The sequence below is a fragment of the Rissa tridactyla genome, chromosome 2 (assembly GCF_028500815.1).
Source record: "Rissa tridactyla isolate bRisTri1 chromosome 2, bRisTri1.patW.cur.20221130, whole genome shotgun sequence".
Taxonomy (NCBI): Eukaryota; Metazoa; Chordata; class Aves; order Charadriiformes; family Laridae; genus Rissa; species Rissa tridactyla.
In genome coordinates, this window is record NC_071467.1 from 44,069,198 (window position 1) to 44,081,852 (window position 12,655).

A 12,655-nucleotide genomic window follows, 5' to 3' on the forward strand; every position below is an offset into this window, starting at 1 on the left:
GCCAGAAGTTAACAAGCTGGTTGTTTTCAGAAATTAGAATGATGGTTGATCCTCTGCATCCTAGTAGCTACTTTTCTGCTGCCTTAGCTCTTGCGATCTTTCACTGGTGTTGGTTAATCGTGTATAGTTCTTAGACGGTTGTGTTGGTAACCGTTTGAAAGAGAAATATCAGATGAAATTTATTCGGTCTGGCTTATAGAATGAAAAGAAAGCAACTTTGACACTTGTCTACGTAGCATTCTGTTATACTCCTGAATGGTTACAGTGAGTTTATTAAAATGCTTGCATTCTTACAGAGAAGATAGATCACTTCCCTGCTTTTTGATTGTCACAAATCTTGTTTAACAAATGTGTCTCTTCCTCTAGGGATTTTTGGCTAATCAGAAGAGAGCTGAGAACTTGAAAGATCCTTCTGTGCTGCCTGATTTGTGTTTGAGTCATGCAAATCAGCTGATGATTATGTTAACTAATCACAGAAAACTGTTAGATATTAAACAGAAATGTACCACTGCCAAACAGGAGCTTGCAAATAATCTACAAGTCAGATTGAAGTAAGTTACAACTCTTCAACTTTATATTGCTTTCATTTGCAATAACGCTGTTTAAAGAAGGTGTGTCATAAGAAAATCTTTGGTACTGCATAAAGCTTTTCTTAATGGGAGAGAAAATGAAAGTTGGATTACTTCAGTATCTATATGAAGTTATTTTTAAGTGTGAAACAAAATACTATTTCAAGAGAAACTTTTCTTAGAGTTTAAACAGTCTTCATATCAATAAAACAGTATCCAAGAACCTACAATCCCCGCTTCTCTCATCAACCTCAGAAGCCAACAGTATCTTATTTAAAATTCGACTGGCAATTATATTGATATTTTCAAAGGATTAAGCATAAGTGAAACACTCTTCAGTAGCTTGTGATCACATCAAAGGAGAAAAAAATGGCAATAGTTTGTTTTACTTGTAGTTCACGAAAAATAATTATATCTAGTCATAGCCAGTAAAAATGGTGATTTTTCATGTAAGCATCATTAATGTATAATGTGGAAGGCAGTAAGTAGTCTGTATTGCTCAATGGGGACTGCACTTTAATAATTAAACTTTAGATAACTTGTCAAGATAAAGAGGAAAAGTATACAGAGTTTAATAATTTTTAGAAGGAAAAAAAAGTTGTTTATGCTAGCAGCAAATAATTAGGCAACATTGTGACTCTGTTAGACTTGCATACTGGATTCTGTGATATCCATCAAGAAGATCCATTTTTTTCTTCTTGAAGGGATTGCAGTTTGTATAGAAGAGGCAGATGCAAGGTGCGGGAAGAAGCAGCAGTGTACTAGTGACAAAGGTCCTGTTGTGTTGGTAAAATAAATTACTGCTAGGTAAATCGAAATTTGAATTTGTTGCCTATGCATCTGCTCTTAACCCAATGAAAAGATTACATTTTTCCACTATTTTTCATTGTAGCAGGTATTTAGGGATAGTAAGTAGAACCTAGATTGACATAAATATCACTTTTATTTCCTATATATTAAAGTATTTGTGTAGTATACACTTAATTCATGAGTTATTAGAGGAAAAGGCTTACATCCCTTTATGAAGGAATAAACTAGTGAGGTGTGGAGAGTGAATGAAAAGAGGATAGATCTGAAGAGAAGAACAAAGCATAGATGTTTAAAAAAACAAAAAATTAAAACCCATCAACAACTTGCCCCCGCTTCCCCCCACTCCCCCAAAAAACCCAACCACGAAACAGACATACAAAAACCCCCACTGTATTTTGTGTCAAACCAAACGTTCTTCTAGCTACTCTTCAGTAGCAGTTACTAGCAAATGACCGTAGTGGGAATCTAATAATGAGGAAAGAACATAAACTTAACTATATCTAAATATTCTTAGAGAAGAATATTCTTATCTGCTCTAGAAGCAGCTCTTCTGTTTAATTGCTGATGGAGAGGTTTTTCCTTGAACTAGTCCAGCTTCTTCTTGAATCCACAAACTTCTATTTTTTGCAAATTCTGCAACTTAACTGTATGTTGTGTGGAAAATGTACTTCCTTTTGTGTTTTGAACTGGCCACTTGTTGGCTTCATATAATGCCTTCTTTTTATTTCTTACTACTGAATACGATGAGAAAGTCAACAGAGTGGGTCTTGTAGTTTCCTTGTTAATATATGTTCCTAGTCACTTAATATTGACTTGTTTGTATTTGTTGTTTCATTTTCACTTCACTTCTGTCAAGAAAAAAAACAAATTTTTTTTTTATTACTTGTGGGATATACCTCCACCTTTTGCCTTCTGTGATTGCAAAGTTGCTGTAATGTTTCCTCTCCCCATCACCAGATGATCGCCTTTTCATTAGTTATCCTGTGACTTAGTTATGTTGGTGGCTGTGCTTGAAATTAATGTATTGATTGTATCAATAAGATAATTGAAGGTGTGGTTACGAGGTGTGAGAATTTGTATGTCACAGGGGCTGTTATCTGTAGTACGTGAGTAGATGGTGTGAGCTTCCCAAACAGTGTTTTGATCTTATTTCTTTGACAGTATCCCTACTCTTAATATTTCTTGCTAATGCTTTTCAATAAGTATTTTTAAGATTTATAAACAAAAAGTAGTCCCTTCTTTGCTCTGGATGTTTTTTTAATTCTTCTGGAGAAAGGTATGTTATCATTCCTCTTAAGGTTAGGTGTGCTAAGAGCATTACTTGTTAAAAAAAAAAAAATTAACTGAAATGATGGCAAGTGTTCATTTTTTGAGCACTAATGTGAATATCTTACTGTGAGAAATTAACAGGGAACTGCAAGGTGACTACTGGATTCTGAATTGCTTGGTACTTCCAGATAACCTGTTGTTGTTCCACGTACAATGATGTCAATGTTCAGTTCATCCAGACATGTTGCTAATCTTAGTGAAATTTAAATGCAGAAAAGATGACGAAGTTGTTATCTTCTAAAGTGTAACCTACTTTTGTAGGTGGTGTTGTTTTGTAATGCTTCATGCTGACCAAGATGGAGAGAAACTACAAGCATTGCTTCGTCTTGTAACAGAGCTCCTAGAAAGGGTCAAGGTTGTAGAGGCTCTCAGTACTGTTCCTCAAATGTACTGTCTAGCTGTTGTTGAGGTTGTGAGAAGAAAAATGTTCATAAAACACTACAGGGAGGTAAGTAAGTAAGTAAAACTTCGAGACCAAACCTTTGTGTCAATGTATAAATTAACAACTAACTACATATTTTTCCCTTCCACAGTGGGCGGGTGCTTTGATAAAAGATGGGAAACACCTGTATGAAGCTGAAAAGGCAAAAAGGGAATCTTTTGGTAAACTGTTCAGTAAGTACTTTCTCTTCTGTGAGATCAGAATTATGGTTAAGTGACACTTGTCTTTGTAGTTAAAATACTTTTGTTACGTTGCAACTTTAATACCTTATAAGTTTTCTTTTTTAGACTTAAATAGAAAATGCATGCAGTGTGGCAGATGGTCATATTATGAACAAATTTTTTTCTAGTAATCAAATTAATTGTTTCATATAGATTATCCAAAATACTGTGAAAGTTGTAATTTGTTTAGTACTTGTAAAAGACTTCTAATTATTAAATTTGAATGTGGTTTCTGTTTGAATGTTGTGCATGAGCTTTTTCTGTTCTTTTAAATCACACTTTTAAAACCAGTACTGAATATTCGGGTAAGGCTATAACTTCCTCTGTACAACTTTAAAAAACAAACAAACAACCAATAATGAAGACCCATGTCTAAAGACTTTGACCAAAAGTTAAAAAAAAATAATTAAAATTGAAGTTGATGGTAAAAGAAATCTGATTATTTTTTCTCATTTTCTGCAAAGTTTGCAACTTAAGTTCTGAATGAACTGCTAAAATAAGAAAGTTGAGTGAAAGTTTATCAAAATTTTGGAACAGAAATTAGCAAGATTACAATGAAAATTTGAAAAAGGAGTTGAGGCCTTTGCAGGGGTAAACATTAAGCAAAAAAGCTTCAATGAAGTGAGTAGTTCTACTTAGTGGGTTTTGCATGAAGTTCTGTCACTTGCAGTTTTGATGTTGTCAAGAAATGGCATAGTTAGTAATAATTTCAAATTTAATTCAGCTGTTAAAACTGCAGTAGCTTAACCGTTTTCTCTTGAGACATTGTTTGTATGTTGTGTTTCTTTCTTTTAAATAACTGTTTCTTCTTTGTCCAGGGAAGTCTTTTCTAAGGAATCGTTTGTTTAGAGGACTTGATTCCTGGCCTCCATCCTTTTGTGTATGTACTCAATATATTTTTGGGTTTTATTTAAAACTTATGCTTAATTCATTCAAGGTCAGGTTGCCTGACAGGCAGATCAGTGCCTGTCAGGTTGTTCTGGCACAGATGAAAAAGCTGGGGGATAGTTTTCTTTGCTATTTCAAGTGACCTGTATTAACATTGGTTCATAACTTGCAGTGTAGTGGGAGAGGAAATGTCAACTCAGTACTCATTTTTAACAAGGGGTCTGTGGTATTGAACAAAAAATTGCTATTAATGATCAGAAAAAAGGAGCCATGGGGATAATTTCATCATCTAATTATCTCCTCTGAATAGCAGAGAGATAAAGTTAATCGGATGGTAAAAGGAAGTAAAAGGTTTTTGTGTTTTTCTATAATCACTGGATGAGTAGAAAAGCATTTTTTGTCTCTTTATTGGCTGTTAACGTGAAGGGGTGAAAAAGTATACCTGTAATCAAGCATTGATGGTTAACTTAGATTTCATAAAGCTTGGTCAGTTCAAATAAGATAATTCTCCTTGATTCTAATGTTGCCATCTCACTTTGCCTTGTTTAACCTTTTCAGCTTCTCCTTTGCAGCTTTTTTTATAGGATACTTGGGAAAATAAAAATGCCACTCACTTCACTGTTTTGAATACTGAACAGAATTAATATTTGACTGTATGTTTAGCAGCACAGTAAAGAAAGCTTCAGTATCATCTCTTATCCCTTAACTTTTTAAACACAACCTTAACGTTTATGAAGCTTAGTAATAGGAAGGAAGTTGGTCTAGATGATCGTTGAGGTTCCTTCCAACTGAAATACTCTATTCTACTGTTGCCTGAGTATGGGTAGATCAATGACTATAAATGTAAATTACTATTTTTAGGGATGTGAGGCCAGGCATGGTTCCTTTAAAAAAAAAAAATAGACTTTTTTTTGTGAGAGAAATTTAACACCAACTTTTCTGTGTTATTAGTTAAGTTCTTTTTTAATCCTTCTTTAGTTATCTTGATATTATTTACCTTAACAACGTGTAAATTAATTTCTTCTTCATACAGACACGAAAACCTCGCAGATTTGACAGTGAGCTTCCAGATATCTCATTAAGTGACTTGCAGTTTTTGCAGTCTTTTTGTCCGTCAGAAGTACAGCCACTACTCAGGTAAAGCACCTTTTTAAACTGTATGTTATGAAAATAGCTGCCCCCCCTCCGCTCCCTCCCGAGATCGTTTTTCATAAGGAATGGGCAAGATATTTTTTGAACTGATGTCATTCTTAAGCTGTAGTCTTCACTGACTTAATGGAGATACATATTATCTACATGCTTCACGTACTGAAGCTGGGATGATTTGAACACATGTATTCTGTATTGAGATGTCAAGGATGTTGGATGTTCCTCTGAGCTGCCTCAGAGCTAAAAACCAAAAAAAAACCAGTTGTCAGTTTTAAACTGAAATTCATAACTTTGTTTTGTTGGATCAGAATTAGATTGTTTTTTTTTATTTGCTCTTTGTTAAGTGGTATTCTGGAGGAAATAAAATAAATTTCTTTAGCCCAGCATGAGATCATAGAGATCTCCTGTATTCAATTACTGCCTTTTCTTTGACAGACTTATTTTAAGAAAAGGTATATTCTCTAAGTGCCTCTGCTGTCTATGAAAGTCCATCATTTTGAGCAAAGCTTTATTTCTGTGTTTCTTATCTCCCAACAATGAGGCAGACATGGAAATTTAGACAGGAAAGCTCCTGTTTTGTCTCACAGGCAACTCGACAGGATTAGTTTCTTACCTAGAATTTGGAGATGTCTTTCTGGAAAAGTAGACTGTTAGAGTGAGCTTTCAAACTTATCTGTCTTAAACCTGTAGCAAGCAGAGAAATGCCAACCAAGATAATGGGCAAGAAATAGGCAGTAGCAAGTTCTGTGTAGGTTCTGTCTAGGGAGAGATCTGTCTGTCAGTATGACCATAATCAGATGCTGCATGTATCCATCATCCTTCTCTTGGAAGAGATCTGCAGTTAGAGATTTGATGATATTCCTTTTGTTTTTTTCTGGCCCCAAGGCCACAATCCCACAAAGGAGGATGAGGTAAATCCAAGAGGAGGATGCTCATCTGTCAGGTTCACCAAAAGTATCAGCCTGATACCTGTTATTGGTGCACAGTGCAGGAGGCGAATTCACTGCATTTTTCACCTCTATTTTGTACTGACATTTTTTTTGATTCAGAATTCCCAGCCATCCTTACAGTATTGCTTTTGGAATTAAAAGTAAGTATAGTGAGCTTAGTCTGCTTGACACTGGATTTGCCCTAGATCATGATGCAGCTGATGTACCCTTTTAATTTCTCTTGTTATGCTCTTGGGCTTGCTCCTCAGTGTTTCTGCAAGAAAAAACCGCAAACTATAGTATCGTATTGCTGACGTTTGCCTGAATTCTGGGTTTGTGAGAATTTTATGACCCTCCTGGAAAGTTTGGACTGAGTTCAGGAAGAATTTTTGCCTTGCTATTCTCAGAAAACTAGTCGCTAACTGAGCTGTTTTAGTTGGTCTGAATTGTAGTGACATAGGTTTCCACTTGATGGCAATAGAGGTGGGATTATGCCACATTTCTCCTGATTGCTGGGCTCAGGATTACATTTGATGGAAATATTAATGATAGTGGTGGACTTGCAACTCGAGTGGGTGACTCTTTGCACACCTTGGTAGACACTGAGCTTCAGAAGAAACTTTAGAGCAAAAAAAATCTAAAATCCAAAGAGCAAGTAATAGGCAAACTGAGACCCAGTACAAAGTCCTCTTCTGTCAGCACTGAACCCCTAAGCTGCATAATTAAAACGATGCTTCTATTTACTTACAGTGCTTCAGTCTTCTGAAATTATATGTTTGAACAATTACTGAAATCTTAATTCTACAAAAAGACACTAGATAGCACTTGCTCTATACATAGAAAAGAGAATGCAAAATGCTTTCATTGTCTTGTTAGTCTCAGTGAACTCCTGTTTCATGATTTCAGTGGAGCTATTCCTGAACAATTAAAAATTCTGGATATACGGACTCTCAAGAAAAACTAAATAAATCTTGCTTTTCCAGAGGCTTAGAAAACTTGCAATCGAACGCTTATCTTGCAACACTTGCAATGCGATCGTGACACATTAATCAGTCTTTTAATTTAGGTTATCTATCATTACAATGAAATAGTAGAGAATTAATAGCTACTTCAAAGGAAGAGCTGGGTTGGAGAGAATCCAACTGGAGAGAGTAGAGTCATTTGCAAACACAAGTGCTTCAATTACAGATCTAATCACTATAAATTCTTTTCTGTTACTGTTACTTTAGATACTACTGGTAAACGTTTTCCACAGAAGGAAAGAGTCTGACATATTACTTCCCCATCATTGTGCTTATCACTATCTACTCCTTAAAAGCTCTCAAGTTCTTAATTTAAAACACAAATACCAGGTGCTCTTAGGGGATTTTCCATGTAAAATGGATTAAATGAAGAAAGTACAAACCTTACACAGAGGGAAGCTTAGTCTTGTGGGAATATACACATAATAACTTAATATATTTCAATATTAGATTAACAATGCGGAAAAAAAATTTTAATCCTATGTTGTTTTTAAGGGTTCCCATACTTTGTGACTTTGAACCTCTTCACCAGCATGTACGTGCTCTACATAACCTGGTAAAGGCAGCACAGAGTTTGGATGAAATGTCACAAACCATTACAGACCTGCTGAATGAACAAAAGGTATTTTTGTTTTTCTTTACCAAGGAAAGAGAATATTCTGTTCAAGAGAGCAGAGTATTTTCATAATACTGTTTTATCAGCCACGTCAGATAGAAACTGTCGTTCCAGATGTAAAGATTAGTTTGTTTCATAACTGCATAATAATAGTTTCCTTTCTAACTGCATACTAGTAAATATTCTGAGAATTTTGAGCTCTTCAGTGAGTAAAGTGAGTCTATCTAGGGTATAGTCAGGTGTTATTGGATGTCATCTTAACATTTAACAGACACTTATATTCCACAGAAATTGTAGAAGTAGAATTATTCTGTTAATATTTCTGTTTTTCTGACAATTTCTCAAGCTTCTGTGTGCAGAATGTGTGCATTTTGCCTTTGTCACTTTAGTTTGTATTTAATGAAATTGTTACTTCTCTAGATTTTAGCATTGCTGCAAAAAGTCCTTTTGCCAGAAACAGTTAAGGAGAATTTAGGGCCTTGGCTGGTTGTTCCCGGTAGCCTGAATATTGATGTGTCACCTTCTCCCTTGTTGCAGTCCTGCTTTTGGGGAAGGGAAAAATATGTGCAGTCGTCGTCTTCACGTATAGAAGGAACAGATGGCAAAAAGATCTCTTCCTAGTTTTGCTCTGCCTGTCAAGCAGATTCTTTCCCCTAAAAACTCTGCTTGTGCCAGTTACTTTTTATCATTTCTGTGCATTCAGCCACTAACTTTCTTAATACACCAAACAGGGTCCTTTTAGCTTCTGACTGTAGCCTGTCCCAGTGAAACTCTGGGTGAATTTAGCAATGCTTAAAGCTTTATATGAAGCTGACTGGTTCAAATTTGGTTTCTTTAGCAGGTTGGGTTTCTTTTTTATGTGGGATTCCATGTTGTTCTCTGCATTGTAAGTGTTTGTATGCACTTTGCTGACTAGAAGAAGGTTTTTAGCAAATTCCTGTTTAAACCAGGTGACAAAGTCCTCTATCTTCTTGTTCCTCTGGGACTCGGACAAGAGATTTACTGGCAGTCTTTCATATACGTAAAATATGAGATCTGGGCTGCTCTTTGTTCTGTAATATAGAAAAAGCGTGTCATGTATCATGTCTGAGCTCTTTTCTTTCTTTAGATGGTTTTTATATGAACAACCATTAAGAACAAGAGTGTTAGGGCCTGACAGCTTTATTAGCCAATGGAATGGCTAGGAGTGGTGTAAATTTTGTGAAATTTGGGAGTTTTCTGAACATGCTGTTCAACAGACCATGCTCTGAAATATAGACATCCACCCTCAACTTGAAGCATCCTAAAATTTTTCTCAAAAGAAACCAGGATAGTGACAGGTGTTCTAATGAATTAATTTTTTGCTAAGGCTTGCAGTGTCAGAAGAGTGTGAAATAAATCAAAGGAGCAACTTTTAATTAAATATAATAACAGTAGAAAAAGAAACAGCAAAGCTGCCTTACTTGTTCAAGTCTTCATGGCTTGCCCTTTTTGGATCAGACTTGCTTATCTGAGAAACTTTTATCAGTGTCTGGCTTCACAAAAAAGATGTTTGCCAGATCAGGGGAAGCTGTTTTTTCCACTCTTCTCTTATGCTGTGCTTTGACCAGTTTGGATTCTTGTGTGACTCAGAAACGTCAAGTGCTTAGACAGATTCGGATAATTGTCTCTTTCCTTAGAGTAAATTGCATTGCACAGTCAGAGCTGGGCCATTCATGATGTCATCTTGAAAACACCCATCTCTGTGTGTAATTTCAGTGATTCATTTGAACTCTTTTTTTTTTTTTTTGGAATTGAAGCAAATAATCTGCCAGAGATATTTTTCTTTCTGAATGACAGCGCTCTTGTTGTTACTTGATGAAAGATACTAGGCCTTTCTCTGAGTTGCATTGTTCCGCAGATGATCTAGAAGTGTTTTTTAAATTATAGTCCTTTTGCCTGTGTTCTTTTTTTGTGTGAAATTACTGAAATAATTTGTAAATGTTCCTTTCTTATCCTTAGTATTGCTGGGAATTTACAGTACGTAATTAGAAGGATGAATAAACATTTAATAGTAGTCCTGAAGATACCTGTAGCTTCATGCCCCTACACACTCTGTTGGTGAACTGTGAGATATATTTTGCCCGAGTTGGCAATGTCTGTGCAGGTGTTAAGTGTTGCCCAGATAGCAGAATGTTGCTCTTGTACTCTCCCGAGGAGAGACATTCAACACCGACCTCCCTTTCCATACAAGTGGCAGCAGAAGCCTGGTTCTTTTAAGTTAGACTGGGATAGTTTCTCTAGCTTGTTGGGAGTGCAGCAGTTTATCTCTGTCTGGGTTGGGGACAAGTTCATCCTACTGCATCAGCCACAACAGCTGCTGTTTTGATAGTTACTTTAGGCAGGAGTGAAAAGCTGTGGCTGCAGACAAGTGAGCAAAGAGCAAGTCAGAGAGGAGATCCAACACCTTATTGGGTATATTAGTAGCATGTCTTAAGTATCCCCATAGCTCTTATTATTTCAGCTTTCAAGTTCCTGGAACATTAATGATAATGTGCTTCTCTGATAACCTATTTTATTTTTTTTAGTATTATATCAGAGTAGTTAAAGAACGTTGTTGTGGATTTTTAATTTGTTTACTACTTTTTAAATCTGAAATGTTTTCCTTTTTAAAGCTTTGTGCTTATTCTTTGTAATTTAATGGTCTCACACCAAAGATTGCTGTGCCCTCTCACTTCCATAATCCAGACAAAGTTTAAGCAGATCAGTGATTGGGTTAAAGATGTCCAGGAGAAAGTTAAGGTGCCTGTAGGAGTCAGGTAAGATGATTAAGGTGTCTTCTGCACGGTTAGTAGGTGATTAACATATGTGATCCTTTGGTATTAAAAGTTTCTCTTGTAAGAGATTTGGCTTTTCAAATCAGATGGTGAATCTACCATTTGTTCTAGTTGAGTTTGGAATTCAAACACTGTTTGTAATCTTTCCCTGACTATGTCAATCATAGTAACATAACTAGAACAAGGCACGTAATCCAGCAACACCTGAGAACTTAACTCTGCTTCTCTGTCTGTGCTTTCTATTTTTTTCTTGTTTGCTCTTCATTCCTTTTCCTTTGTCACCACAGGAATTACAGTATATGATATACGCATACATTGTTGCCTGTAGATTGTAAATAGACCAGATGGCAGGCACCAGCTTCTCAGGGAAATAGGCATCTGTAAATGAAGTCTTCCGTATAGTTTCAGCTACTCAAAATATGAGGTTTAATTCTTCATTAGGCAGAAATCTGGTACTCTAACTAGAGAGCCAGCTCACAGCAGCCTCTGCAAAGACATGGAATTTGTTACAGCCCCAGGTCATGAAGAAATCAAGCTCAGTAGAGTGTTACTCCACACAGTGACCGTTATATTTTTGTGTGTGTGTGTTATTCTTCATGCTGTGCCCTTACTCTTTACCTTCTAGGATGATTCTGCAGGGGTGACAAAAGTAAATACCTTTCCTTTGCATGTGGCTTTCTGTAGGGCCTTCTAATATTCAAAGTGTTTGAAGTCTTCTTTTAGCATGTGCTTACTGATTTCTATGATGCTAGCTGTTATTACTGTTAAGTTCTGGTTTATCAGTGTTAAATGTTTGTCACTTAAAACATATGCTTTGAATCTGGGCATGTGTCAGTGTATACAGTATCCTTCAACATTTGTTTTTCTAAATTTTCTCAGATAAACAACAAACTGAAATTAAACCCAAGGGAAAACCTGGACTAATAGTACCTTTAACAAAAGCAGCATTTCCCTTCAAGTTTTTTTGTCTCCTGTCCTGTATTCATTTTTATAAAGACAATAGTCTGTATATAATGAACATAAGGATTTTTACAGTGGGTTTTCATCATTGGATTATATAATCATATGATTATATGATTTACTTAGACGCAAAGGCTAATAGAGGTGAGGTGTAAATACAGTTTTGCTAAATAGATGAGTGTCAGAGCTGGAAATAGATTCTTCTTAACTCTTAGTTCAGAATTCAGTTAGTCACAATTTATCTCCATTAAGAGAACATTTACATGGTACAGAGAGGAGTAGGGTCCCTTTTTGGATAGCAGCCATTTGTAAAAGATTGAGAAAACACAAATCAGCTATTTATACATCAGCAGTCCCAGCAGTCCGATACCTGTCACTTCTGTCTGGGTTTTTTTTTGAGTTTTGTTAATGACCATTTATTGCCCAGCTCCACTAACTGTCACCAGTCAAGTAGCTGAGTTCAATGGATAGCAAAAATTTCTTCAGTAAAAACTAAAGTACTAAAGAACAACAGACACATGATTTAATGCATGGAGACAGTGCTGGGTGGTTCGGAAGAGGCACATAAGCAGGATCATCAGGATTATCAGCTGGAGGCAGTGTTGGCTTTTTGGAGAAGAGCACCATTCTGAAAGATCTCCAGCATTTTGAGACTGAACATCTTATAGGAATCTCTTACTACAAATATTCCCATGAGGCTTTAAGAACAGTTTCTTTTCAAGATGGTCACATTCCTCAGATGAATAAGATCAAACAAGTCCTTCAAGGATGAGGGATGGGAAAGCAAGGTAATGGTTGAGCTATGGTGTTACAGGCAATGCAACTGAGATCTTTCAGAATGCTGATCCATTCAAAAAACTCAACATCTCTTCCAGATCCTGATGATTCTGCTCATGCCTCTTTATCCTATGTGTCACAGATACTC

The 12,655-nt window shown here is 36.0% G+C and overlaps 1 protein-coding gene across 4 annotated transcripts in view; it reads left to right on the forward strand.

The window, feature by feature from the left end:
* The window catches only part of RB1CC1 (RB1 inducible coiled-coil 1), a 79,008-nt gene that overhangs the window by 38,394 nt on the left and 27,959 nt on the right, over positions 1 to 12,655 (forward strand). For all 4 annotated transcript variants that reach the window (XM_054189822.1, XM_054189824.1, XM_054189823.1 and 1 more), the window contains 6 exons: positions 367 to 551; positions 2,970 to 3,156; positions 3,242 to 3,323; positions 4,190 to 4,251; positions 5,293 to 5,396; positions 7,855 to 7,981. In XM_054189822.1, coding sequence (XP_054045797.1) covers positions 367 to 551; positions 2,970 to 3,156; positions 3,242 to 3,323; positions 4,190 to 4,251; positions 5,293 to 5,396; positions 7,855 to 7,981 — 747 coding nt within the window. The remainder of the gene's footprint in view (positions 1 to 366; positions 552 to 2,969; positions 3,157 to 3,241; positions 3,324 to 4,189; positions 4,252 to 5,292; positions 5,397 to 7,854; positions 7,982 to 12,655) is intronic.